Here is a 25,789-nt window from a genome sequence, read left to right as displayed (position 1 = left end):
CCCAAGCAGAGCCTGATGTGGGGTTTGATCTGACAACCCCAAGATCACGACCTGAGCTGAAATCAAGAGCCACCCAGGCGCCCCTAGATTGAAGATTTTTAAATCTCAACTACCTAAAAATTTTTAAGGGTGGTGGAGCAGAGGGAGAATCTTAAGTAGGCTCCAGGCCCAGTGCATACCCTGTCGTGGGGCTCGATCTCACAACCTTGAGATCATGACCTGAGCTGAAATCAAGAGTCAGACGCTTACTAACTGAGCTACCCAGGCACCTCTCAACTATATAAACATTTAACAAAGAAACAAACATGAAGAAAAATTACTAAAATATTAATTAGCATTGGTTGTCAGGATGGGAATACAGGGGGCTTTTTTTTTTCTATTTTTCTGAATTTTCTACATGGTTAGCTATTAGCATGGATAACCAGTTTTTTATGAGACTTTGAATTTTACATTTGGACATAAAATCTTCTAGGTATTTTAGGTGGTTAACTATAATTGTAACACCTCTGTTGTAGCATCTTCAAACCTTGCTTTTTTTTTTTTATAATACTATCCATTTCTTACCCCATGCCCTCTTCTGCCTCACCTTTCTTGCTCACTCACTCACAAACCCCGTACATTACTTGTTTGTTGTTTTTCACCTTCATTCAGTTTCTTTCGCCCTATGCTTCCTATTGGCTCTTGATCCAAGTTGTTTTTAGCCTACAAGCCCAAAGGCACAATTGATAAATGAGTTGTAGCCATTTGGCAAGATACTACTCTGCCAACCAGAGAACTGACTGAAAGCTTTACTCTAGGAAAAAACTCTGAGATAGACCTTGGAGCCTGGCTTCTATATCTCCAGTTTAGGCCAAAAGCAACATTTGAACTTTGAAGTTTTTTTCATACTCAGACACAGCTTTTGGCTTAAATATATAGGGTTCTAACTTGAATATATTATAAAATATTTAATATGTTTTCTAAGATGGGCATGGACATTCATAGGTGTTAAAGCTGGATACTGCTTATACTCCACTCTGTTAACATCGTAGAAAACCTTTGCATTAAATATAAGAAATTTTAATAGACACATGGATCAGTGGAACAGAATAGAGAGCCCAGAAGTAAACCCACGATTATATGGTAAATTAATCTATGGCAAAGGAGGCAAGGATATACAATGATGGAAAAAGGGTTTCTTCAACAAATCGTGCTGGGAAAGCTGGACAGCTCCATTGACAAGAATGAAACTGGATCACTTCCTTATGCCACACACAAAAATAAACTCAAAATGGATTAAAGACCTAAATGTAAGACCTGTCATAAAATTCCTAGAAGGAGGGGCGCCTGGGTGGCTCAGTTGGTTAAGCGACTGCCTTCGGCTCAGGTCATGATCCCAGAGTCCCAGGATCGAGTCCCGCATCGGGCTCCCTGCTCAGCGGGGAGTCTGCTTCTCCCTCTGACCCTACCCTCTCTTGGGCTCTCTCTCTCACTCTCTCTTTCTCTCAAATAAATAAATAAAATCTTTAAAAAATAATAATAATAAGGGGCGCCTGGGTGGCTCAGTCGTTAAGCGTCTGCCTTCAGCTCAGGTCATGATCCCGGGGTCCTGGGATCGAGTCCCGCATCGGGCTCCCTGCTCAATGGGAAGCCTGCTTCTCCCTCTGCCTCTACCTCCCGCTTGTGTTCCCTCTCTCGCTGTCTCTCTGTCAAATAAATAAATAGAATCTTAAAAAAATAAATAAATAAAATAATAATAATAATAATAAATAAAATTCCTAGAAGGAAACATAGGCAGTAAGCTCTTTAGCATCAGCCATAGAAACATTTTTCTAAGTATGCCTCCTTTGGCAAGGGAAACAAAAGTAAAATTAAACTATTGGGACTACACCAAAATAAAAAACTTTTGCACAGCAAAGAAAACAATAAAACAAAAAGATAACTTACCAAGTGGGAGAAGATATTTGCAAATGATATATTCAGTAAAGGGTTTGTATCCAAAATACATAAAGAACTTATACAACTCAACACCAAAAAAACAAATAACCCAGTTAAAAAATTGGGCAGAAGGGGGCACCTGAGTGGCTCAGTTGGTTAAGTGCCTACCTTCAGCTCAAGTCATATTCTCAGGGTCCTGGGATTGAACCCTATGTCAGACTCCCTGCTGAGCTTATCCCTCTCCCTCTCCCCCTCCTCATTCTCTCTCTCTCAAATAAATAAATAAAATCTTTTTAAAAAGGGGGAGAGCAAAAGACATGAATAGACATTTTTCCAAAGAAGACAAACAGATGGCCAACAGATACATGAAAAGATGTTAAGCAGCACTCATCATCAGGAAAATGCACACCTCACACCTGTCAGAATGGTTAGAATAAAAAACACAAGAAATAACAGGTGTTGGTGAGGATGTGGAGGAAAAAGAACCCTCATACACTGTTGGTGGGAATGCAAGCTGATACAACCACTGTGGAAAACAATATGAACATTCCTCAAAAAATTAATTACGGCATTATTTACAATAGCCAGGATATGGAAGCAACCCAAGTGTCCATCCATAGATGAATGGATAAAGACAGTGTGTGTGTGTGTGTGTGTCTGTGTGTGTGTGTTTACACACATACATATTATGGAATGTTACTCAGCCATAAAAAAAAAAAATTAAGTCTTGCCATTTGCAACAACAGGGATGAATCTAGAGGATATAATCCTAAATGAAATAAGTTAGAAAAAGACATACCAGGGCGCCTGGGTGGCTCAGATGGTTAAGCGTCTGCCTTCGGCTCAGGTCATGATCCCAGGGTCCTGGGATCGAGTCCCGCATCGGGCTCTCTGCTCCTTGGGAGCCTGCTTCTCCCTCTGCCTCTCTCTCTCTCTCTGTCTCTCATGAATAAATAAATAAAAATCTTTAAAAAAAAAAAAAAAGACATACCATATGATTTCAGTCATATGTGGAATTTAAGAAATAAAACAAGTGAACAAAGAAAAAAGACGCACAAAAAAACGGACTCTGAAATATAGAGAACTGGCAGTTGCCACATGGAAAGTGGGGGTGGGGGGTCAAATAGGTGAAGGGGTTAAGAGCACACTTACCATGATGAGCACTGAGAAATGTATAGAATTGTTGAATCGTTATATTGTACACATGAAACTAACACTGTATTTTATTATACTTGAATTTAAAACAAATCTTAAAAAATTTTTAAAAAGGGGCACCTCAGTGGCTTAGTCAGTTAAGCAACTGCCTTCGGCTCAGGTCATGATCACGGAGTCCCAGGATTGAGTCCCACATCAGGCTCCCCAATCAGTGGGGAGTCTGCTTCTCCCCCTGACCCTCCTCCATCTTGCGCTCTCTCCCTCACTCTCTGTCTCTCAAATAAATAAATACAATCTTTTAAAAACAAATAAATAAAAATTTTGAAAAAGAAAGTTTACTTGAGAGTAGACAATCCTGAATAAATAGCCTGAGAAATAACTGATCACTTTTTCTTTTTAAGATTTTATTTGGGGGCACCTGGGTGGCTCAGTCATTAAACGTCTGCCTTTGGCTCAGGTCACAATTCCAGGTCCTGGGATCGAGCCCCGCATCAGGCTCCATGCTCAGTGGGAAGCCTGTTCTCCCTCTCCCATTCCCCTGCTTGTGTTCCCTCTCTCACTGTGCCTCTCTCTGTCAAATAAATAAATGAAATCTTAAAAAAAAAAATCTTTATTAGTTTATGTTAGAGAGAGTGTGTGCAAGCAGGCAAGCAGGGGGAGGGGCAAAGGGAGAGGGACAAACAGACTCTGCGCTGAGTGTGAGCCCCATGAGGGGCTCAGTCTCACAACCCTGAGATCATGACCTGAGCCAAAATCAGAGTCTGATGCTTAACCAACTGAGCCACCCAGGAGCCCTGATAACTGATCACTTCTGCAGTATTTTCCTAGTGCATGCTGAGTAGAAACCAGTTAATAATGTGTCTTAACCTTTCACTGTATGGTTTTCAAAAGTAGTAGTCTTTTTTTTTTTTTTTTTTTAAGATTTTATTTATTTTTCAACAGAGAGAGAGAGACAGCGAGAGAGGGAACACAAGCAGGGGGAGTGGGAGAGGGAGAAGCAGGCTTCCCGCCGAGCAGGGAGCCCGATGTGGGACTCGATCCCAGGACCCTGGGATCATGACCTGAGCCGAAGGCAGACGCTTAATGACTGAGCCACCCAGGCGCCCCTCAAAAGTAGTAGTCTTATTTGGCTTTGAAGTGATTCCTTGGTTTATATTCTAAAAGGTCCTGTTTTTGTTAAGGATGGGCTATATAAACATAAGCGATAACTTACTACATTTGCATAGTTGTCATCTTGCTACCTTCCCTATTTTAAAATAGTTATCAGAATACTTTAGCTTGAGAAATGTATTTTCATTTAGTGCTCATTTGCCATAGACTCTTTAGTACTTTCAGGCCAAGCTCCACCTCTCATTGACACTGCATGGAGAATGATCCTGTCTAATCTAGTAGGAGGTTGGGGTGAGGGAGACATGTCTCTGAGAACTTGAGGGACTAACTCAAGACTCACTAAAATGATACTACCCAGAGGATCTCACTGTGGAAAGCCAAAGCGGAAACTGTGTAGAGAGCAACCATTTCCAGTCCCCATGACACTAGGAGGTGAGACGGAGTTTAAGTCTCTAACCCCAGTTTTCTCAGTTCTCTTCTCCAAAGGAGTCCAGGGAAGCTCAGCAGGGAATGTTTATCTAACTGTTCCGTGCAGGAATCTTACCTGCAGTCTCCACGGTGATGAGTGGTCCTCCCAAAGCCTCCAGCCTAGGGATCATTTCTGCAGTTCAGTTTGTAAGCATGTGTCTTTCTGTCACATGGAGCTCTGATCAGTCCACCAGTTCTTCCCCTTGCTCCGCATTCCTAATGCCTGGCACCCTCTGCTGTGTCTCACCTTTATTCCATCAGGAGCTTATTAGTAGCTTTCCTGTACCAGGCCCTGCCTGACCCACCCTCCTCTCAGCTCTCACATTTAACCTTTGAAAAGACAGATCAGATCAGATCTCTCTCCTCCTTTAATTCTTTGGCTTCCCGTTGCCTACAGGATTTGGCCCAGGCTCTTTTACATGGCATTCGGTGTCCTTCATAGCTGGGCTCTGGCTGGCCTTTCCAGTCCTGTCCATGACTATTTCTTATATGCATCTGTTTTCCTGCCAGACAAACTAGATGCCAGTTCCCAGACATGCCAACTGATTTCATCCCTTCATCCATGCTGCTCTTCCCTGTCTTTCCTCATCTTGTCAGCAGTACGATTGGCTCCTACTCCTTTAAGACCCAGTTTAGCTACCACTCTCTGTGAAGCTTTCCCAACCTCATTCCCAGCCCAAGAGAACTGTTTCTTCTTCATTCCTACCCCAACACTCCATTTGTTACAGCTCTGAATAGTTAGCATTTGTTACTTAGGTATATTATATTAAGTCGGTCTTATTTATGTAGCAAGACACCTGGCACATAATGAATGGGCAATTAGATGTTTATTGGCAAAAGAAATTACTTATTTCTATTACTACTATAAAGATCCAAATAATCTAGATCTAAATCAGCAGCTCAAACAGAATGGGGGAGAAAGGGATAAGAAAGGTTACAAATTACCAGCTTTCCTCTCTGACCACACCAGTCCATCAGTTTGCTCTCTTCTCTTTGACCTTGCAGGTGGTGAGGATCCAGGGAAGTTGAGCCATGCCATGTTAAAAAATGGCCATACCACTCCCATAGGGAGTACCAGATCTTCTAGTCCCGAGCAAGCAGAAGAAGAGTCAGGAAGAATAGCAAGTCTTAGGAATCCTGTTCCAGAAGAGGACCCAAAGAAGCGACTAGGTAAGAACCCCTGGGTTTGTGAGTGTAAGAGCCAGGGATCAGTCATTTTTATTTAACTCAGAGTTTATCTAGAGCCAGGGGGAATTCTGTTCTCCTCTAGCAATTCCTTAACTAGTTGCAGCTTGAAGTGGAATTTTCCCCTTCTCATTCTTACATTCACAAAAGACCTAAATTGTGATTCTCAAAGACAGAAGAAGATGTTAAGCATCAGACACCTGTAGGAGTTTTTCAAGCTACACGTTCCTCCTCCTCCACCCATGGGATTCTGTGTCTCCTCCGGTTGCCTGGCTCTGGTGTGAAGAATCACTACTATACAAGCCTCTCTTAGTTTGAGATTGGGAATGAGAAAGTGTCATATATACCTTAAGTATGTTGAGGTTGGGAAACTGCCTGTAAACTCATCTGAAAGTTAAATAAGGGATGAAGTTGACCATAAGCCTGTAGATGTGTTAGCTTTTTCAGTCTATCTTGTGACTCCTTCTTCCCTTTTAAATCACATCTGTTAATACGCAGGCTCAACTGGAAGCCAGCCTAATTCTGAAGCAGAGTCCGTTCCTGAGAACGCACCCAGACAGCCTTTGCTTCCCCCTAAAAGACCCTTGTCCTCTTCTCACGAAGCAAATGAAGGGCAAGCAAAGGCTGCCGCTTCCTCTGGCAGGACGGCATGGCCCATCTCCTCGGCCCCTGCTGCCGCCCCCACCGCAGCACCCGCTGCCGCCCCTGCTGCTGTGAACCCAGCAAAGACTGTTGGTTCCTCCGTCCCCCCGTCCCCAGCACCCAGGACTCTGCCCGCCGCTCCGGCCAGTGCGAACACTACCGCTGCCCCAAGCCTCACTCCCTCGGTCCCTGCCAAGCAGCCGCCTGTCCCTCCCCCTAAACCAGCTCACAGAAATAGCAACCCTGTCATTGGTAAGTACTTCTTTAGGTTTCCATTGCTTCGGGTTTGGTTGGGTTTGATTTTGGATGGTTGTTTTATTGGATAATTGGTATATTGATTTGGTCTGTGAGAGTTCTCCTTGTCCCATCTCTCTGAATGCCCTCAATATAGAGAAAAGTCTTGAAAATGAGGCAGATAGTCATGAATGAAAATGGACTAGGATCAGATAGCAATAAAATTAAGTTCCAGTGGGGGGGGGGGGCATTAATATCTATTTTTCTAAAACAGTGTTTCTGAAATACTGTTTATAGTTGGGGGACTGGACATGTGAAGACCATAGCAGTTCTGACCTGCATGGAGAAAGGGGGTTATTTTAACCTACTTTAAACCGCCAATGCCTACCTTCAGCATGAACCCAACAGATAAAAAGGTGATTGGATAGATGCCAGTGTAACTTGTGATTCAGTGTCTGGCACAATACCTTCCTGCAAACTGCAGAAGATATTATTCAAAGTGTCCTGATAAAGTCATGTTTTCTCTTGGGAGACTTAAGAATAAAATAAGTGGTAGAAGAAGGAAAACCGGGAAGATAACCAGTACATTTTTATCAGTTTAGTGAATTTTTTTATATTTACCTGAAGTCCTAATTAGGTCAGCTTTTCCTTACATACATGTATACCTTCTTAGAGGAATTTTCGAGAAAGGGAGGAGAGGAAGGAAGGTAGTTTTTCAGGAAAAATGGTACTAGGCTTAGTACAGCTTGAAGTTCTTGTTCATGATTGAAGGGAGGAATAAAGTATGCTCATTAAACAGCTAATACCCCCACCTTGTGTGGGGTGACAAGAACCCTGAAAAACAGGCTTAGAATATATTGTGAGTATGGCAGGTTGGAGTAGTTTGATTAAAAAAAGGATGGAGGTTATTACGGTTATTACCACCCCGGATGGACAGTGCTGTGACTTATCTCTGAGGAACTCAAGCAGCTTTCATATACTTGCTTTCAGAACCTCCTTGTGAAGTAGGAAAGCGATTTTATCTATTATATAGTTACAGCAATTATAACACGACGAAGTTGTGACTCACTCAAGGTTGCAGTTAATTAGTGATAGAAACCAAACCTGGGCTTTTTAACTCTTGAGCCCAGACCTCTGTCCTGTACACCTGTATTCTCAAACTGATCTCTAGACAGGTTCTTGTCACGATCACCTGGAGGGCTTGTTGAAACACAGATTGCTGGGCCCTGCCCTGAGAGTTTCTGAATCAGTAAGTCTAGGGTGGGCCTGAGAATTTGCATTTCTAAATAGTTCCCAGATGATACTGATGCTGCATATATGGGGACCACACATTGAGAACCATTGCTCTAAACCAGTAATAGTCTACCCTTTTCAGGATAAGATAATATAAAAAATATTAATATGTGTACTGTTCTCTGCCCTAAGGTGAATAGCCCAGAGCAATAGGCCTTGTAACTGAGGGATCAACATCAGTCTTTTTTTTTTTTTAAGATTTTATTTATTTATTTGACAGAGAGAGACACAGCAAGAGAGGGAACACAAGCAGGGGGAGTGGGAGAGGGAGAAGCAGGCTCCCCGCAGAGCAGGGAGCCCAATGCGGCACTCGATCCCAGGACCCTGGGATCATGACCTGAGCTGAAGGCAGTCGCTTAACCAACTGAGCCACCCAGGCACCCCTCAACATCAGTCTTGAGTGGTCCTCAGCAGAAGGAGAAAAATAGGATGGTTCACAGAGTTTTTATTAAGGTTAACTAGATTTGATTTAAAGGACTATTCTTTATTCTGAAATTATGACCTTCCTAATTCTTTGATGATAAAAATCCATTTCTTTCATGAAAGAATTATCTTCACAAATGGTTTACTTGATATCAAGTCTTATTTGTCAATATTAAAAATTGACAACGTGAGGTTGGTTGAGAATTTCATTTTAATTGTATTGGTCCATGAGATCCATATATTTAGAAACCACCGCTGTAGACATTGCTGTGTCTACTGATGGGCGTAACAGTATTAAGACTAAGGACTAATTAGGAGTATTAGGGCAAAGGAGGGACTACCATAAATAGCTGAACAGGTGAAGAGAATTTGTAACCCCTCCAATGAACGTTCCAGCATCTTGGCGACAGAACTACAACCAAGTGCCATTGTGAGAGTAGATGTAACAGAGTTACATAACATCTTGAGGTATATGTTTTCCTTAAATTACCAAAGATAATTTACCTTATCAATTCAAACAATAAAATACTCAAATTTGGTCTTGTCGAGTGTAGGTTTTGTTGTAAATGGACTATCTAACGGCTATTTTTAGAGAGGCAGCAAAAGTCCAGTCTACCCAAAAAATCTCACTGAGGTTAAAATTAATATTTTTTAATCTTTTTTTGTATGTGTATGCAATGTTTTTCTAGAAAGTCTTTTAAAAATTTACCTAAGATGTATAATACTGTATGTTAATTATACTGGAATTATGTTTTTTTAAAAGTGTATTTGGACATTTATAATATATAAAAAAAACTAAATGATTTTTAAAGTAATATAGAGTTAATTCATTCACAGTTACTAAATTATGATTATCTTACACATTTAAATTGTTTTCATAATTTGGCCTATGAATAAGTAACTATGCCTAATAAAATGTAGATGTAGTTAAAACTGAAAAAAATTAATTATGATTAATGACATTAAAACATTATCAAACTAGCTAGCTTTTACTTTGAATACTACCAGTGGAATGGGACTTAGGGTAAATAAATTTTTATTTCAGGGGACCTTGAGGTGTTGCTCTCTAGATAAAACATATGGGAGCCATGCGGCGCCTGGGTGGCTCAGTTGTTAAGCGTCTGCCTTCGGCTCAGGTCATGATCCCAGGGTCCTGGGATCGAGCCCCGCATCGGGTTCCCTGCTCAGCAGGAGGCCTGCTTCTTCCTCTCCTGCTCCCCCTGCTTGTGTTCCCTCTCTCGCTGTCTCTGTCAAATAAATAAGTAAAATCTTTAAAATATATATATATATATGGGAGCCATTTGAAGACAAGTGGTGTAACCAAAATTAGGGCTTTGAGTAGAGAGATAGAGGTTGGTGATCAAGTTACCTACTATTTAATTATTTTGCAAGATTAGCCCCTGCATGATGTGGTGATCTACTTCTTAAAGGCCATTTGGAACCCTCCAGAGCAACTTTGCTGAATCAAAACCTGAGTCATTTTGGGCTTGGGGGGATCACATAGGGATATATACTGGCGTGATATAGGGTGGGGGCCTCTCATCTAACAAGTATGTGTTGGGGATCCACCATGTGCCAAGCACTGTGCCCACCTCTATGGATATACTGATGGAGACAGGTTGCTCTGTCACCAAGGACCCCGTAGTGTAGTGGGGAGTGGTGATGGGGGTTTGGGTATTAAGGATAAGAAGTATGGACACTCATAAAAATCACAAAGACAGTGGGATCTAGAGGATGGGGTCTAACAATGAGACTTGGGACTAGCCCAGCCCTTGCCTGTATGTAGTATGATCTTGGGCAGGTTATCTGACTTCTGTGGCCTCAGTTTTTCCTTCTGTAAATTGGTAAAGATAACCTCCTCTATAAGGAGAATCCAAAGTCAAGGATAGCAAAGCACTTTGATTTCCTCAAAGGCCTTTGCATTTGCTATAAAAATTCAGGATTTCATTATTGATAATTTTATAATGCAGAGCTGGGATATCTAGATGTCATTATTTATCAAGTTATGGTAACAATGCCTGATAGTATTTGGGTTTTTTTACTGCTACCTGCATGGTTAAAATTTTTAATGGAATCTGTTAGACAAAAGAACTTATTATCCACATTTTTTATCTCATCATATTAACTTTATCCACCTCAAGTCATAAAAAGTCATGTATTAGAGCAAAGAAGTAAGAAATTTCTCATCAGGGTATTAAGGTAGTGGTCTTCCTATATGTCTGTACATTTATTAGGCCTTCTAGATACTTAAATATAAATTTTGTTTTAACAGGAGATACCTAGGTTGTGGCAAAGCCATGAAATGGTATAATTTGCCTGAAAGCTGAGAGTAAGCTCAGTTCTAATCTAGGCCCTGGGCGAGCATTTGTGAAGCCATCTTAAACTGCGTTGTTGTTCTCTCTTTTCCAGCCGAACTGTCCCAAACAATAAACAGCGGTACATTATCAAAACCATCCCCCCCCTTACCACCTAAGAGAGGCATTCCATCAACCTTGGTACCCGCCTCGGAGTCTGCTGCTGCCACCACCACAAAAGCACCGAGTGATCAGAGAGAAAGGAACACATGCTCTGTGGGCTCTGAACCACTGTCGATGATCCCACCTCCCTCTCCATCCCCCCCACTGCCTACTCATATACCTCCCGAACCCCCACGGTCCCCTCCATTCCTTGCTAAGACTTTTCAAGTTGTGCCAGAAAATGAGTTCCCACCTTCCTTAAACCTGTGCCAGGAGGTATCCCAGCAGGAAGATCAGAAAAAGGAAGTACCCAAGAGGATGTTGGAGCACAGCTTTGGGGAGCCGCCTGTGCCCTGTAGGCTGCCTCCACTCCCACTGCATATCCGAATCCAGCAGGCCCTGACCAGCCCACTTCCCGTGACTCCTCCCTTGGAGGGCTCTCACAGAGCCCATTCCTTGCTTTTTGAGTACAGTGACAACTTTTCTGAGGACAGCAGCACCCTGGGTCGGACCAGGTCACTTCCCGTCACTATTGAAATGCTGAAAGTGTGAGTGCCTTTAAAGCTTGCCTTTTGTTTCCTCTTCTGTATTCTAGGTAGCCTTTCTTGGAAAAAATTATTGATAAAAAGAAAATGTGATTAAATTTAAAGTAAGAATACACAACAAATAAAGACATGTTCTAGAAGTTGGACTTTATTTACCCTCCTGATTTTTATAACAGTTTCCATAGCAGTCACAAGCCTTTGTACTTGATAATTAAAACTACTCTTTTTTTTTTTTTTTTTTATTCATGAAAGTCAGAGAGAGAGAGAGAGAGGCAGAGGCAGAGGGAGAGAAGAAGGCTCCCCGCCTAGCAGGGAGCCCGATGCGGGACTCGATCCCAGGACCCTGGGATCATGACCTGAGCCGAAGGCAGACGCTTAACCATCTGAGCCACCCAGGCGCCCCAAAACTACTCTATTTTTTGTATATGATACAAGGGAGTCGGTGTAACATGGTGCTTAAGAGCATTAACCTTGGAGTAAGATAACTCTGGGTTCAAATCCCAGCTCTACCTCTTACTTCCTAGCTTGCAGTAGTGTATGTTCTTAACCTTCCTGCGCTTGAGTTGTCGGATCCATAAACAGGGATGATACCTACCTCATAGGCTCGTGAGGATGAAATTAGACAAATCTGAAAGCATGGTGCCTGGCACGTAAACACGGTAGAGAGGGACAGAGAGCAGTCTAGAGAAAAAGAAGGGAGCTCTGAAAGATAAGTCAGTGTTCCAGCCTCATAAACTGGAACTGGCCAGCTTGTTCTCACCCTCATCTGTCCCGAACACCTTGCCTTTTTAAAATTCTAACAAATTGTGACTGAAGGTTAACACTTTTTGCAAGTTGGAGATTTGCCAGAGATTTGCAAGTTGGAGAATTGTTATAGAGTTGTTGCCACATACTGCTTAGTTGCTTGGCCATGATCTTTGTACTTGCCGGTATTAATTTTTTTTACATCCTGGAAAGAGACAGTTTAGGAGTTCCAGATGGACTTAAGTCACAGTTTTATACCTCCAGAGTGGAAAGGGGGGAAGAATGTCATCTCTCTTTGCTTCTTGGATTAGATTATCATTTTGTCCTACCCCGTTGTTAAACCAAGGGAAATAAGTGGGCTAAATATCTTTATTACATATCTTCCATAAGCCAGGCACAGTGTTAGATGCTGTGTGGTCTTCTCATTTAATCAGCCCAAAACAAACTTGCATCTCACATGTAGATCATCAGGGGCCTGTGTGCGAAACACTAGTACATTCTAGAATTTATCTATTTTATTCTCACAACAAGCCTAGCAGGTAGGTATCATTCACATTTACAGAAAAGTTAAATAACTTATAAGCTAATGAGTAAGTTGTAGAGCTAGGATTTGAGTCCAGAGCCTTTTAGATTAATAGCTGCTAAAAAGTTTCTTAGCAAGATGCTTAAAGTTAAGGGAAGGGATAAATTATTTCACTCGTGGAATTTTCCATAGTTATTCAGTACTTTGCCTTGCAAATGAGTTACCTGTTATGTTTCTGAAAGGAAAATATAATTATGTTAATTTGTTAGTCCAGACGATGAAGAAGAAGAGGAACAAAGCCACCCATCTGCATTCATTGAAGATGCAGCATCTACCTCAGTTGTTCCTGAACTACCACAGTGTCTGCAGGAGGAAGAGGAAGAGAAGGAGAGTGACTCTGATTCAGAAGGTCCCATTCAATACCGAGATGAAGAGGATGAAGATGAGAGCCATCATAGTAAGAAAGGGAAAAGCAAAGGAGAGAATTATTTTATCGATAAAGCGACTTCCTGGTGTTAACAAGTGTAAGATAAATGGGAACAGTCACCCTCTCCCATCGAGTCATCTGGCTAACTGATATTGGAAGCCATTGTGATAGAGCCTTGTCCCTGTTATTCCCATTGTTCTGACGAGCTGGTGAGAGCAAGCCAAGTAGATTGAGTCATGCAGGGTTTTGTTTTCTTTTTAAGACTTATTTATTTTAGAGAGAGCATGCAGGGAGAGGGAGAGAATCTCAAGCAGACTTTTTCTGAGTGCAGAGCCTGATGCGGGGCTCAATCCCACAACCCTGAGATCATGACCTGAACCAAAATCAAGAGTTGGACACTTAACCAACTGAGCCACCCAGGCACCCAGAGTCATGCAGGTTTTTATCTCTTTGTGATCAAAGAATTATTCACCTTGATGGTATTAAAGAATTTGGAGTAGAAGAAAGTTGATATTGGGGCTGTGTTAAAAAGATATAGGGATGCTCTCCTTTAGTCTCATGAACTTACTGTGTCCATGGGGCAAAGAAAAAAAACCATGTTTATGTACATAGATCTGCAGATAATGGGATCCTGATTCCTCCAAGTGGGAAGGCAGCTTTAAGAATAGGAATCTTGGGGCGCCTGGGTGGCTCAGTTGGTTAAGCGTCAGCCTTCGGCTCAGGTCATGATCCCAGGGTCTTGGGATCAAGCCCCATGTAGGGCTCCGTGCTCAGCGGGGAGTCTGCTTCTCCCTCTGCTGCTCCCCCTGCTTGTGCTCTCCTCTCCCTCTCTGTCTCTCAAATAAATAAATAAAATCTTTTATTTTTTTTATTTATTTTTTTAAATCTTTTTTTTAATTTTTTTTTAAAGATTTTATTTGACAGAGAGAGATACAGCGAGAGAGGGAACACAAGCAGGGGGAGTGGGAGAGGGAGAAGCAGGCTTCTGCGGAGCGGGGAGCCCGATGCGGGGCTCGATCCCAGGACCCTGGGATCATGACCTGAGCAGAAGGCAGACGCTTAACGACTGAGCCACCCAGGCGCCCCAAATAAATAAAATCTTAAAAAAAAAAAAAAAAGAATAAGAATCTTGGGGCTCCTGTCTGGTTCAGTTGGTAAAGCATATGACTCTTGATCTCAGGGTCATGAGTTCAAGCCCCACATTGGGCATAGAGCCTATTTAAAAAAAAAAAAAAAAAGTAGGAATCTTACGAAATGTATTAGTGCAAATGCCTTTATGTTGTCATTCAGAGGGCTGTCCCATGTTTAGATTCCCTCTCCTCTAGCAACTCTTACTTAGAAGAAATGTAGAGGAATATAGAAGGGAGAAGATATCTTTGGGCCAGCTGAGTCCATCTGACTTAATTAGGTTTTTAGACATCTTCTACTTTACCCCCACCTCTCCGTTAGCTGGGAGATGCGATACTGTTTGTTCAGACTCCTGCCTAGTTCCGGGTGAGGTTGAGCCTTAGCGTCTACTTTTTTTTCTTTCCCTTACACAAAGGTGCTCTGGCCAACAAAGTGAAGAGGAAGGACACACTGGCAATGAAGTTGAACCACAGACTCAGTGAACCAGAGTTGAACATGAATTCTTGGCCTCGGAAAAGCAAAGAGGAATGGAATGAAATACGGCACCAGATTGGGAACACACTGATCCGGTAAGCCTTGGCTTAGAAAAGACTGATTTGATTTGATTTTGCCATTAGGTGTGTTAGAGACTTACTTTGTGGTGGAGCATTCACTTTTATCTTTTTTCTTTTTTAATTTTTAGAAACCACATAATTTTTAAAAATACACATTCTACACAGTTGGGTATCCTCTAGGAATTTGGAAATTAAGGAACCAAATGACTCTTGGAGCTTTAAACCATGCAATAGACATATTTCACAGCTTTACCCCACAAGATAGACATAAATATGGCTTTTATTTTATTTATTTTTTTTAAGATTTTATTTATTTATTTATTTGAGAGAGAGACAGAGCATGAGCGGGGGATGGGGCAGAGATAGAGGAACAATCGGACTCCCCGCTGAGCAGAGAGCCTGACTCAGAGCTCCATCCCAGGAACCCAAGATCATGACCTGAGCTAAAGGCAGATGCTTAACCAACTGAGCCACCCAGGTGCCCCTAAATAGTGCTTTTAAAAAATTTCTAAAGAGGCTGGCTGAGTCATTGGAGCATGTGACTCTTGATCTGTGAGTGGTGAGTTCAAGCCCCACATTGGGCATAGAGTTTACTTTAAAAAAATTTTTTTTAAGTTTCTAGAGAATTCACCCGCTTCCCAGGACAGCAAGACTCCTCTGTCATTTATCCAGTTGCTCAACTACGAGATGCCAACCCAATTAAAGATCACACTCATATTTTCCATTGTATCTATTTCACATGTCCCACGTAACTGCCTTCTTTCAAAGTGTTAGTATATTTTTCTTTCCTTTTTTTTTTTTTAAGATTTTATTTATTTATTTGACAGAGAGAAACACAGCGAGAGAGGGAACACAAGCAGGGGGAGTAGGAGAGGGAGAAGCAGGCTTCCCGCGACTGAGCCACCCAGGCGCCCCAAAGTGTTAGTATATTTTTCAAGTCAGCTGAAAACAAAAGCATAGAGAAGCTGAATACAGGCCAGCTTCCTACACATGTCATTACATAGAGTCCAGGTATATAGATGGGTGTTTGAACCACTCAGATGTTTCTTTTGGTAGAGTGAGGAAAAGGAAGTGGAACTCTTGGCATATTCTTAACAAAATAATTAACTTAGGATGTCCATTAATTAAGACATATTCTCCTTTGCTGCCTCAGACACCTGTCTTTACTGTTGGCCAGGATAGCAATCTTTTTTTTTAAGATTTTATTTATTTATTTTTGACAGAGAGAGACACAGCAAGAGAGGGTACACAAGCAGGGAGGGTGGGAGAGGAAGAAGCAGGCTCCCCGCTAAGCAGGGAGCCCGATGCGGGGCTCGATCCTAGGACCCTGGGACCATGACCAAGCCGAAGGCAGACGCTTAACAAATGAGCCACCCAGGCGCCCCCAGGATAGCAATCTTAATGAAGAACTGTGGCCCTCTGAGTGTCAGCCAGAGAGCATCAAGGATAGAAATTAGTTAAGAATGGGAATCTTTGATAGTAGATTTATTTTTCTTTCACTGCAGAGCTAGTTGCTCATCTCTGAGTGTTGTTTCATGAGTCATAGTCTTCTTTTTTTTTTTTAAAGATTTTATTTATTTATTTGAGACAGAGAATGAGAGACAGAGAGCATGAGAGGGAGGAGGGTCAGAGGGAGAAGCAGACTCCCCGCCAAGCAGGGAGCCCGATGCGGGACTCGATCCCGGGACTCCAGGATCATGACCTGAGCCGAAGGCAGTCGCTTAACCAACTGAGCCACCCAGGCGCCCATGAGTCATAGTCTTCTTAGAAGAATTTGTTGGACACCAGCAGTGAACAGTCTGAAATTGGAACCTAAAAATACAACAGATTAACACTTACAATAGCAATTAACAGTAGCTTCACACATCTTTAAATATTTACAGATAAATCTGACAAAAGATTGTGTAAGACCTGTACACTGCAAAGTATAAAATAATGCTTAAGAAAGTAGAGTTAAGGGCGCCTGGGTGGCTCAGTTGGTTAAGCGACTGCCTTCGGCTCAGGTCATGATCCTGGAGTCCCAGGATCGAGTCCCGCATCGGGCTCCCTTCTCGGCAGGGAGTCTGCTTCTCCCTCTGACCCTCCTCCCTCTCATGCTCTCTGTCTCTCATTCTCTCTCTCGCAAATAAATAAATAAAATCTTTAAAAAAAAAAAAAAAGTAGAGTTAAATAAATAAAAATACCATAGTCATGGGTCAGAAGTGTCAAGTATTATTAAGATATCAATACATGCAATTCCAATCAAACTACCCCCCCAGAAGGCTTTTTTTAATTGGCAAGCTGATTTTAAAATTCTTATGGAAATACAAAGTACACTAGAATAACCAAAGCAACTAAGGAAAAGAAACAGTTGGAGGACTAACAATCTGATTGAAGACGTATTAGAAAGCTAAAGTAACCCTAATCAGTATGGTGTTGACATAAAGATAAACGGAACAGAAAAGAGAGTCCAGAAATATACCCACCCATATATGTACAGCCCATTTTTGACAAAGGTACAAAGATAATTTCATGGTCTTTTCAACAAACAGTGCTGGCACAAAAATTACTTCAATTCCTACCTTGCATCACATGCAGTTCAAATACTGCCTGAAGTGTAAATCAAAGGTAACAAGTGAAAAACTGTCTGATTCCAGAGATGACAAGTTATCGTTGGTGAGTAACATCTCAGAACTGTGGATTAGATGAGAAACTTCATCAGTATTTCAGACAGAACTGAAGTTAAAATCATAGAATTACAGAATATCATTTCAAAAGAGACAATCTTAAATTCCAGTGGTTGCTAAATCACTGGTTTGAAAAAAGAAAGACATCAGAGTCATGTGGGAAGGATTGTAAAAAAAAATATATGAAAATCTCAGTCCTCATGCCTGGTTTTCTGAATCAGAATTTCTATAATATGCCTTGAAATTCTGTGCTCCTTCAGCAAATCTGTTTGGGAGCTAACAGTCCAGTCCAAACCTTCATTTTACAGATGAGTACACTCAGGATCTAACTGAGCTTTTTTGTGGTGACAGGGCTCATTAATATCAGAGCTAGAACTGGAATTTTGGCCTCCTGTTCATGTACAATTCCATTTTATGTTGTAGTATCTGTATTAACACTTTAAACATGAGAATTGTTTCATAAACAGAGAAACAAATGAAATACCAAAACAATTTGAAAACCTCTTGCTTTCTTGCTAATGTAGGGGCTAATATAAACTGAGACCAAAACAAATCTTTATAAGCAGGATTGGGAGGTTTAACATGGACAATACCCTTATTTATCTCCTTTTTAGACGGCTGAGTCAAAGACCAACACCAGAAGAACTAGAACAGCGAAATATACTACAACGTGAGTCCAGCTCTGGGAATAAAGTTGTATAGAGTTTCTCAGACTTTATATTTCTGACTTTAATATACATGCTAGAGAAGATAAGCATTTTCTACAAGGGCCAAGGAGTGGGTGTACCAGCCCAGGAAGGACCACTCATACCCTTTCCCCTGAAGGAACAGAATTCCCCCGAGCTTCCTTTACAAGATATCATTGTGGTATTGCTTAGTGTCCTGGGAACCTCCAGAAAATTCTGTTCTAATGTTCTCACAGTATCATGAGACTGCCCTGGCCATGTGGGAGGATTTCACAGCATGTGGTAGATGCTGCTGAACTTTCTCTGTCTTCGGGGAAGGTAGTGGCTGTGCATTTGGAGGGGACCTTCCTATTCCTAGTGGACTTTGGGGGCTGGGGCCCAAAGCAAGGCCCAGATGCCTTTTCCATCTCTGAAGACTTTCATACATCTGAAGTCATGAAACAGCAACATGTATTTCATTTTCTTTCTGTGTTCATAATTAACTTCCTAAAATAGCATTGTGATCTAATACACATTTGATTCCGTTTTCCAGACTCTAGGGTGAAATTTGCCCCTAAAAGCCTCCACACTGAGAGGATTAGGCTTCATAGAATCACTTGTGGGCACACTCAGTCTGACCAGTCCATCCCCTATTCTCTCATCACCGTGTGGATACATACAGTTTAGTCACTAAGTGAATTTTAAACTTGGGAACCTTTATAGACATATCACACGAAACTTAGTGTGATCTCCATTCTTCATTCTTGATGGTTACTCTTGAGCAGGAATCTGCAGCGTTTTTCTAAGGGGCACACAGTAAATGTTTAGCTTTGCAGGCCAAAAGCAAAAGGAAGCTATTATGTAGGTACTTACCAAGCCATTCAATATATAATCATTTAAAAATGTAAAGACCATTCTTAGCTCATGGGCAGTAAAAACATAGCCAGCTGGCTGGATTTGGTACCATAGTGTTGCTGACTCTTGCTTTTAAGTATTCAACTATTACCAGTTAACAAGAAAATTGTCTTAATTAGCCATCCCCAAAGTTAGTATTTTATTCTGACTTGGAGCCTATAAGAAATATCTGCCCTGTAACTGCTGAAAACTTTGATATGCAAATTCCTGTTTTGAAGTAATATTCTTTGTCTTGGACTATTGACTGTAGCTAAAAATGAAGCTGATCGGCAAGCAGAAAAACGAGAGATTAAACGTCGGCTCACTAGAAAGGTACGTAGCTCAAGTGTTTGGTTTCAGTCTGTCTACTAATTACATATCTTGTGTTTGAATGATCTATTTGGTTAGAAAGAAATGAATTTGGGGCACTTGGGTGGCTCAGTCAGTTAAACTTCTGCCTTCAGCTCAGATCATGATCCCAGTGTACTGGGATCAAGCCCAGAATCAGGCTCCCTGCTCAGCAGGGAGTCTGCTTCTCCCTCTCCCTCTGCCCTCCCCCTCACTCATTCTTTCTCTCTCTCTCAAATAAATAAAATGTTTTTGGGGTACCTGGGTGGCTCAGTCGTTAAGCGTCTGCCTTCGGCTCAGGTCATGATCCCAGGGTCCTGGGATCAAGCCCCGCATCCAGTTCCCTGCTCAGTGGGAAGCCTGCTTCTCCCTCTCCCGCTCCCCCTGCTTGTGTTCCCTCTCTCGCTGTGTGTGTGTCTCTCTCTGTCAAAGAAAGAAAGAGAGAGAGAGAGAGAAAGAAAGGAAAGGAAAGGAAAGGAAAGGAAAGAAAGAAAGAAAGAAAGAAAGAAAGAAAGAAAGAAAGAAAGAAAGAAAGAAAGAAAGAAAGAAAGAAAGAAAGAAGGAAAGAAAGAGAAAGAAAGAAAGGAAGGAAGGAAAGGAAAGGAAAGAAAGAAAGAAAGAAAGAAAGAAAGAAAGAAAGAAAGAAAGAAAGAAAGAAAGAGAAAGGAAGGAAGGAAGGAAGGAAAGAAAGAAAGAAAGAAAGAAAGAAAGAAAGAAAGAAAGAAAGAAAGAGAAAGAAAGAAAGAAAGAAAAAAGAAAGAAAGAAAGAAAGAAAGAAGAAAGAAAGAAGAAAATGTTTTTTTAAAAAATAAAAAGAAGGGGTGCCTGGGTGGCTCAGTTGTTATTAAGCGTCTGCCTTCGGCTCAGGTTATGATCCCAGGTTCCTGGAATCGAGCCCCCATCGGGCTCCCTGCTCAGCAGGAAGCCTGCTTCTCCCTCTCCCACTTCCCCTGCTTGTGTTCCCTCTCTCGCTGTGTCTCTCTCTGTTGAATAAATAAAATCTTTAAAAAAATTTTTTAAAAATAAAAAGAAATGAATTTGTGAAAATAGAATCCATGATGCAGTTACTGAAAACAACACAGCATTATCAAGAGCATGTTTGTTTGTTTTTTTTTTCATTTTTACTATTTAAAGAACGCCTGGCACAGGAAGGTGCCCCATTAATGTTTGCATAAATTCTGACCTTTTATTTGGTAAACCTAGGATTTTGATGTAGACTCTAAAACCTCTTGAAATATAGAGACGGTAATAGGGGGAGTGTATATCATTCAGTTTTGCCTGGCAAACTGGTGGTTTTCTAATCCGAAGGAACTGAACTGACCCTTAGTGATACCTGGAAAGTATGAAGAACACCAGCGGGATTTTGTTCTTGGTCCCAGATCAAATGGGGTAGAATCTTTTCTGTACCAGAACTATGTTAGCTTTAAGCTCGGGGATTAATCCCTTTTTCCTTTCCTTCCCACCATAACAGTTTATAATTGCCTCTGATCGATTCTGATTTGGCCTGAATTCTGTAGATATTTCTTAAAACTTATAAGAATCCCCCAGAAAAGCCAAGGATCTAGACATTTTCTTCTTTATTTTCCACTTTTTCCCTTCTCCAGGAACAGAAGAATCATTCTTTTTATTTTTTTAAGATTTTATTAATTTATTTGACAGAGAGAGACACAGCGAGAGAGGGAACACAAGCAGGGGGAGTGGGAGAGGGAGAAGCAGGCTTCCCGCTGAGCAGGGAGCCCAATGAGGGGCTCGATCCCAGGACCCTGGGATCATGACCTGAGCCGAAGGCAGACGCTTAACTGACTGAGCCACCCAGACACCCCAGAAGAATCATTCTTGATAGAGAGTAGCTAGATGCCACAGCTGGACTTGATGCCTTCAGATTGAGTAGGTTACCTGATTGTGCAACCTTAAATCATCATTCATTACCGAATCTAGGCATTTTTCATATTAAAAGGAAATTTACCCTTTACATTTACCCACTAGATATTGCTTTCATATTAAATGTTCTTTCGGGGTGCGTGGGTGGCTCAGTCAGTTAAGCATCTGCCTTTGGCTCCGGTCATGATCTCAGGGTTCTGGGATTGAGCCCCATGTCAGGGCTCTCTGTTCAGCAGGGAGCCTATTTCTCCCACTCCTCCCATTTGTGCTCTCTCTCTTGCTATCTCTCTCTCTCTCTCAAATAAAATATTTAAAAAAATAAAAATAAAAAATAAATGTACTAGGGGCGCCTGGGTGGCTCAGTTGGTTGGGCGACTGCCTTCGGCTCAGGTCATGATCCTGGAGTCCCGGGATCGAGTCCCGCATCGGACTCCCTGCTCGGCGGGGAGTCTGCTTCTCCCTCTGACCCTCCCCCCTCTCATGTGCTTGCTCTCTCTCAAATAAATAAATAAAATCTTTAAAAAATAAAAAATAAATAAATGTACTCACTTTCTAATGTATTATATATGAGTTTACAGTCCTAATCCTTTGGCTACCCACAGTGTGGTCCACGGACCAGCAGCACTGGTGTCACCTGGGAGCTTGCAAGAGATGCAGAATCTCAGGCCCCACTTCAGACCTGCTTAATCAGAATCTGCATTTTAACCAGGTCCCCAGACAATCTGTATGCATATTAAAGTTTGAGAAGCACCGGTTATACTGGTTATACTGGTTTATAGCTGTGGTTCTCAGTCTTAGCTGTGCATTCAGGAGCTTTATTTTTTTTTTTTTTAAAGATTTTATTTATTTGACAGAGAGAGACACAGCGAGAGAGGGAACACAAGCAAGGGGAGTGGGAGAGAGAGAAGCAGGCTCCCAGCCGAGCAGAGAGCCCGATGTGGGGCTCCATCCCAAGACCCTGGGATCATGACCTGAGCCGAAGGCAGACACTTAATGACTGAGCCACCCAGGCGCCCCCATTCACGAGCTTTAAAAACAAAACAAAACCTCCCAATACCTAGAATCTCTGGGAATGGACCCAGGAATCGGTAGTGTCTAAAGGCCCCCAGGTAATTCTAATGTGCCGCTGAGGCTGAAGCGCTGGGTTAGAGGCAATTTGAATGCATCCTTGATGCCTAATTCGTGGCATAGTGAATTAAGAGGCTCCATTTCTTTCAGCTCAGTCAAAGGCCAACCGTGGCTGAACTACTTGCCAGGAAGATCCTGAGGTTTAATGAATATGTGGAAGTAACAGATGCTCAAGATTATGACCGACGAGCTGACAAACCTTGGACCAAACTGACCCCTGCTGACAAGGTAGGTGGCTGTTTGTTTCTCTATTTGAAGAATGTAAGACACTAAGTAGAAGGGGAAACCGTAAAGTTTTTACTTTTGATACAATGTTAAATTTCTAATCAAGATACGAAAATGCCAAGATGTACAAACCAAAACTTTATAGTAACGACTCCACAGCCACCACGACCACCACAACCAAAAGAAAAGAAAATCCTTTGCTATATCACAGAGTCCACAAATCTGGAAGGAGATTAAAACATATTTTAACAGTGGTTAGGTTTGGTTGGAGAGAGTTTGGGTGGTATATTTTAGTAATTACCTGTATTTCACTTTTATAACCGGAAAAGCATTTTTACGTGCTATGGAAACTATAAAAGCTGCAATATCTCTTTTAATCTCTGTGAATGTTTTGGTTTAAGGGGGGATATTCGGTTTATTAGATGAATGGTGTCGGGGAAGGCGACGTGTGTATCAGGTTCAGTGTGTGGACCTGGCTTCTTTCCTCGCTCTGGCTTGCCCTCTGTGGGTTGCCATGGCTCACAAAGTTAAGCACAATAGAGAACAGATGGCAAATGACACAGCTATACTATGGCAGACAGAAGATGCTGAAACATTTTTGTTTCTACTCCACAGGCTGCCATAAGAAAAGAATTAAATGAATTTAAAAGCTCAGAGATGGAGGTTCATGAAGAGAGCAAACATTTTACACGGTAAGACCCAGAAGACCCAAATACCGTGAGCTGAGTAGAGCTCCACCACAACACAGGCATACCAGAGTTGTTCCAATGGGCGGGACTCCAGCGACATCATTAAAAGGACACAGCATGCTGACTGCAAGACTACATTAAGAGAAAGGGATGAGGACCAATAGGCAGTAGGAAATGCCTATACTGAGTGTAGTATCTTATGTATATTATTTAATCCTTGCAATAAACCTGGAGGCTTTGTTAATATCCCCATTTTGTTGATGAAGAAACAGGCCAGGTGCACCTGGCTGGCTCAGTCAGTGGAGCACGAGACTCTTGATCTGGGGGGTTGTAAATTGAAGCCCCACATTGGGTGTAGAGCTTACTTTAAAAAAAAAAAGAAAAGAGGGCGCCTGGGTGGCTCAGATGGTTAAGCGTCTGCCTTCGGCTCAGGTCATGATCCCAGGGTCCTGGGATCGAGTCCCACATCGGGCTCCCTGCTCAGCGGGGAGCCTGCTTCTCCCTCTGCCTCTCTCTCTCTGTCTCTTATGAATAAATAAATAAAATCTTTAAAAAAAATAAAAAAGAAAAAAAAAGAAAAGAAAAAAAGAAATGAAACAGGCCCAGGTTTCATTAAGTTGCAGAACCAGGACTGGAGAAAAGAATGACTGACTGAAAGCCCCTGGGTGCTCTTTTCCTGCACCTCACTATCCCAGGGTATGTATGAGGAAATTGTTGTTAAGGTAGACAAGACCTCAGCCTCTTTGACTTCAGTTATTTCTAGCACTGCTGATCTTCCAATTTAGTGTATAAATTTCATTTTAGTTAGCTGTCTTCATGAAACAAACCAAGAAGTATTTTGATGTGGAATTACTGTTGTAATTAAGGACCCACCCAATACCTAAAGAATCAGCTGGCTACAAATGGAATTTGTGGAAGTGTGTAGGTGACTCTCAGAACATTTATAAAAGGCCAGAGGTGCCTGGCTGGCTCAGTTGGAAGAGCATGCAACTCTTGATCTCGGGGTCATGAGTTCAAGCCCCACATTGGATGTAGAAATTACTAAAAATAAACTTTAAAAAAGAGGCTAAATGAGGGAAGATACAGTGACAATTACAGTTTGCAAATAAAAAGCAAAGTTGGAAAATAAAATATTGTTAAACATTTTTCCATCACAATACAGGCAAATGGTCCTTTTATTTTTTTTTTTTTTAAGATTTATTTATTCATTTTAGAGAGCATGCGTGAGCAGGGGGAGGAACAGAGGGGGAGAGAGAGAATCTCAAGCAGACTCCGCACAAATCACGGACCCTGACATGGAGCTCAATCCCATGACCCTGAGACCGTGACCTGAGCTGAAACTAAGAGTTGGATGCTCAACCGACTAAGGCACCCAGGTGCCCTGGTTCCTTTAATTACAGAATTTTTTTGTACTGAACTCTGATAGGAGTAGAGAAGGCACATTTTTTGAACAGCAATAACACTATCCGGGGCATTGTAATACGAACTCAAATAACAAGCCATACTTGACAGGAAGGAGGCTGTGGTCTAATCTAGAAAAAGACCTGTATACTATTCAATATAGTGCAGTCAGTATGATAAATGCCTCAGTCATTCTGAATCTTGAATCTGCCAGGTCTCGTATCCCAACTCTACTATTTCCTGGCTATGTCAGTATTAGCCATTCTCATTGTTATTATAATAGTAATAAAGTATTACAGTGAGCAACATTAAAGGAAAGAGTCATAGAGAAGGTGATGCTTAGACCAGATCTTAAAGCACGTGAAAGAATTTATTTGGACAAGGAAGGAAGGAAAGAACCAGCATTACCAAGCAGCATTCTAAGCAGAAGAGCTGGCATTAACAAGGCTATGGAAGGTGAGAAAGTGTGCATTGTCTCTGGGTGACAGAAAATGTAGCTGGAGCAGGGGACATATGGGAGCAGTGTGGTGAAGAGGAGACCGGCACGCTGGGTTACGGTCACACTCTGAAGAGCTTTGCCTGTTATTCTAGGACACAGGAACCACTGGAGTTGAGTGTTTCAGATGGAACTCTGGTGGAACTGTGGAAGGTGACATCGAAAGCTGAAGAAACTAGCTAGCAGCAAGGAAACCAGTTAGGAAGTAACTAAGATAGTCACAGTGAGCATATTGGTAGTTCAAACCAGGGAAGTGATCATGACAATGCAAGAGAGAAGTTTGAACAACATTTCAAGCATAGGGGGCGCCTGGGTGGCTCAGTCGATTAAGTGTCTGATTCAGCTCAGGTTGTGATCTCGGGGTCCTGGGATTGAGCCCCGCATCAGGGCTCCACACTCAGCAGGAAGTCTGTTTCTCCCTCTTCCTCTGCCTCTCCCCCTGCTCGTGCGTGCTCTCTCTCAGATAAAATCTTTAAAAAGAAACAAAAAAAAACACATTTCAAGCATTGACTCAAGATTGGGTTATCTCTTGATTCCAGGGATGAATTAAAGGAAGTAGTCAAGTGACTCTTAAGATTTCGAACTTATGATT

At 41.8% G+C, this 25,789-nt stretch overlaps 1 protein-coding gene across 16 annotated transcripts in view; it reads left to right on the top strand.

Annotated features, from left to right (window-relative positions):
• Positions 1-25,789, top strand: part of MED18 (mediator complex subunit 18) — a 139,615-nt gene that overhangs the window by 112,948 nt on the left and 878 nt on the right. For all 16 annotated transcript variants that reach the window (XM_045898300.3, XM_045898298.3, XM_045898301.3 and 13 more), the window contains 9 exons: positions 5,656-5,820; positions 6,334-6,729; positions 10,837-11,431; positions 12,965-13,152; positions 14,666-14,819; positions 18,085-18,140; positions 19,301-19,362; positions 22,477-22,614; positions 23,227-23,303. In XM_045898300.3, coding sequence (XP_045754256.1) covers positions 5,656-5,820; positions 6,334-6,729; positions 10,837-11,431; positions 12,965-13,152; positions 14,666-14,819; positions 18,085-18,140; positions 19,301-19,362; positions 22,477-22,614; positions 23,227-23,303 — 1,831 coding nt within the window. The remainder of the gene's footprint in view (positions 1-5,655; positions 5,821-6,333; positions 6,730-10,836; positions 11,432-12,964; positions 13,153-14,665; positions 14,820-18,084; positions 18,141-19,300; positions 19,363-22,476; positions 22,615-23,226; positions 23,304-25,789) is intronic.

Source organism: Mirounga angustirostris, unplaced genomic scaffold, assembly GCF_029215605.1.
Source record: "Mirounga angustirostris isolate CCGP_5_RB_7025 unplaced genomic scaffold, mMirAng1.0.hap1 SCAF_4, whole genome shotgun sequence".
Lineage (NCBI taxonomy): Eukaryota > Metazoa > Chordata > Mammalia > Carnivora > Phocidae > Mirounga > Mirounga angustirostris.
Note: the sequence above shows the minus strand (reverse complement) of the source record. Positions and strands in the feature narration are given on the sequence as shown.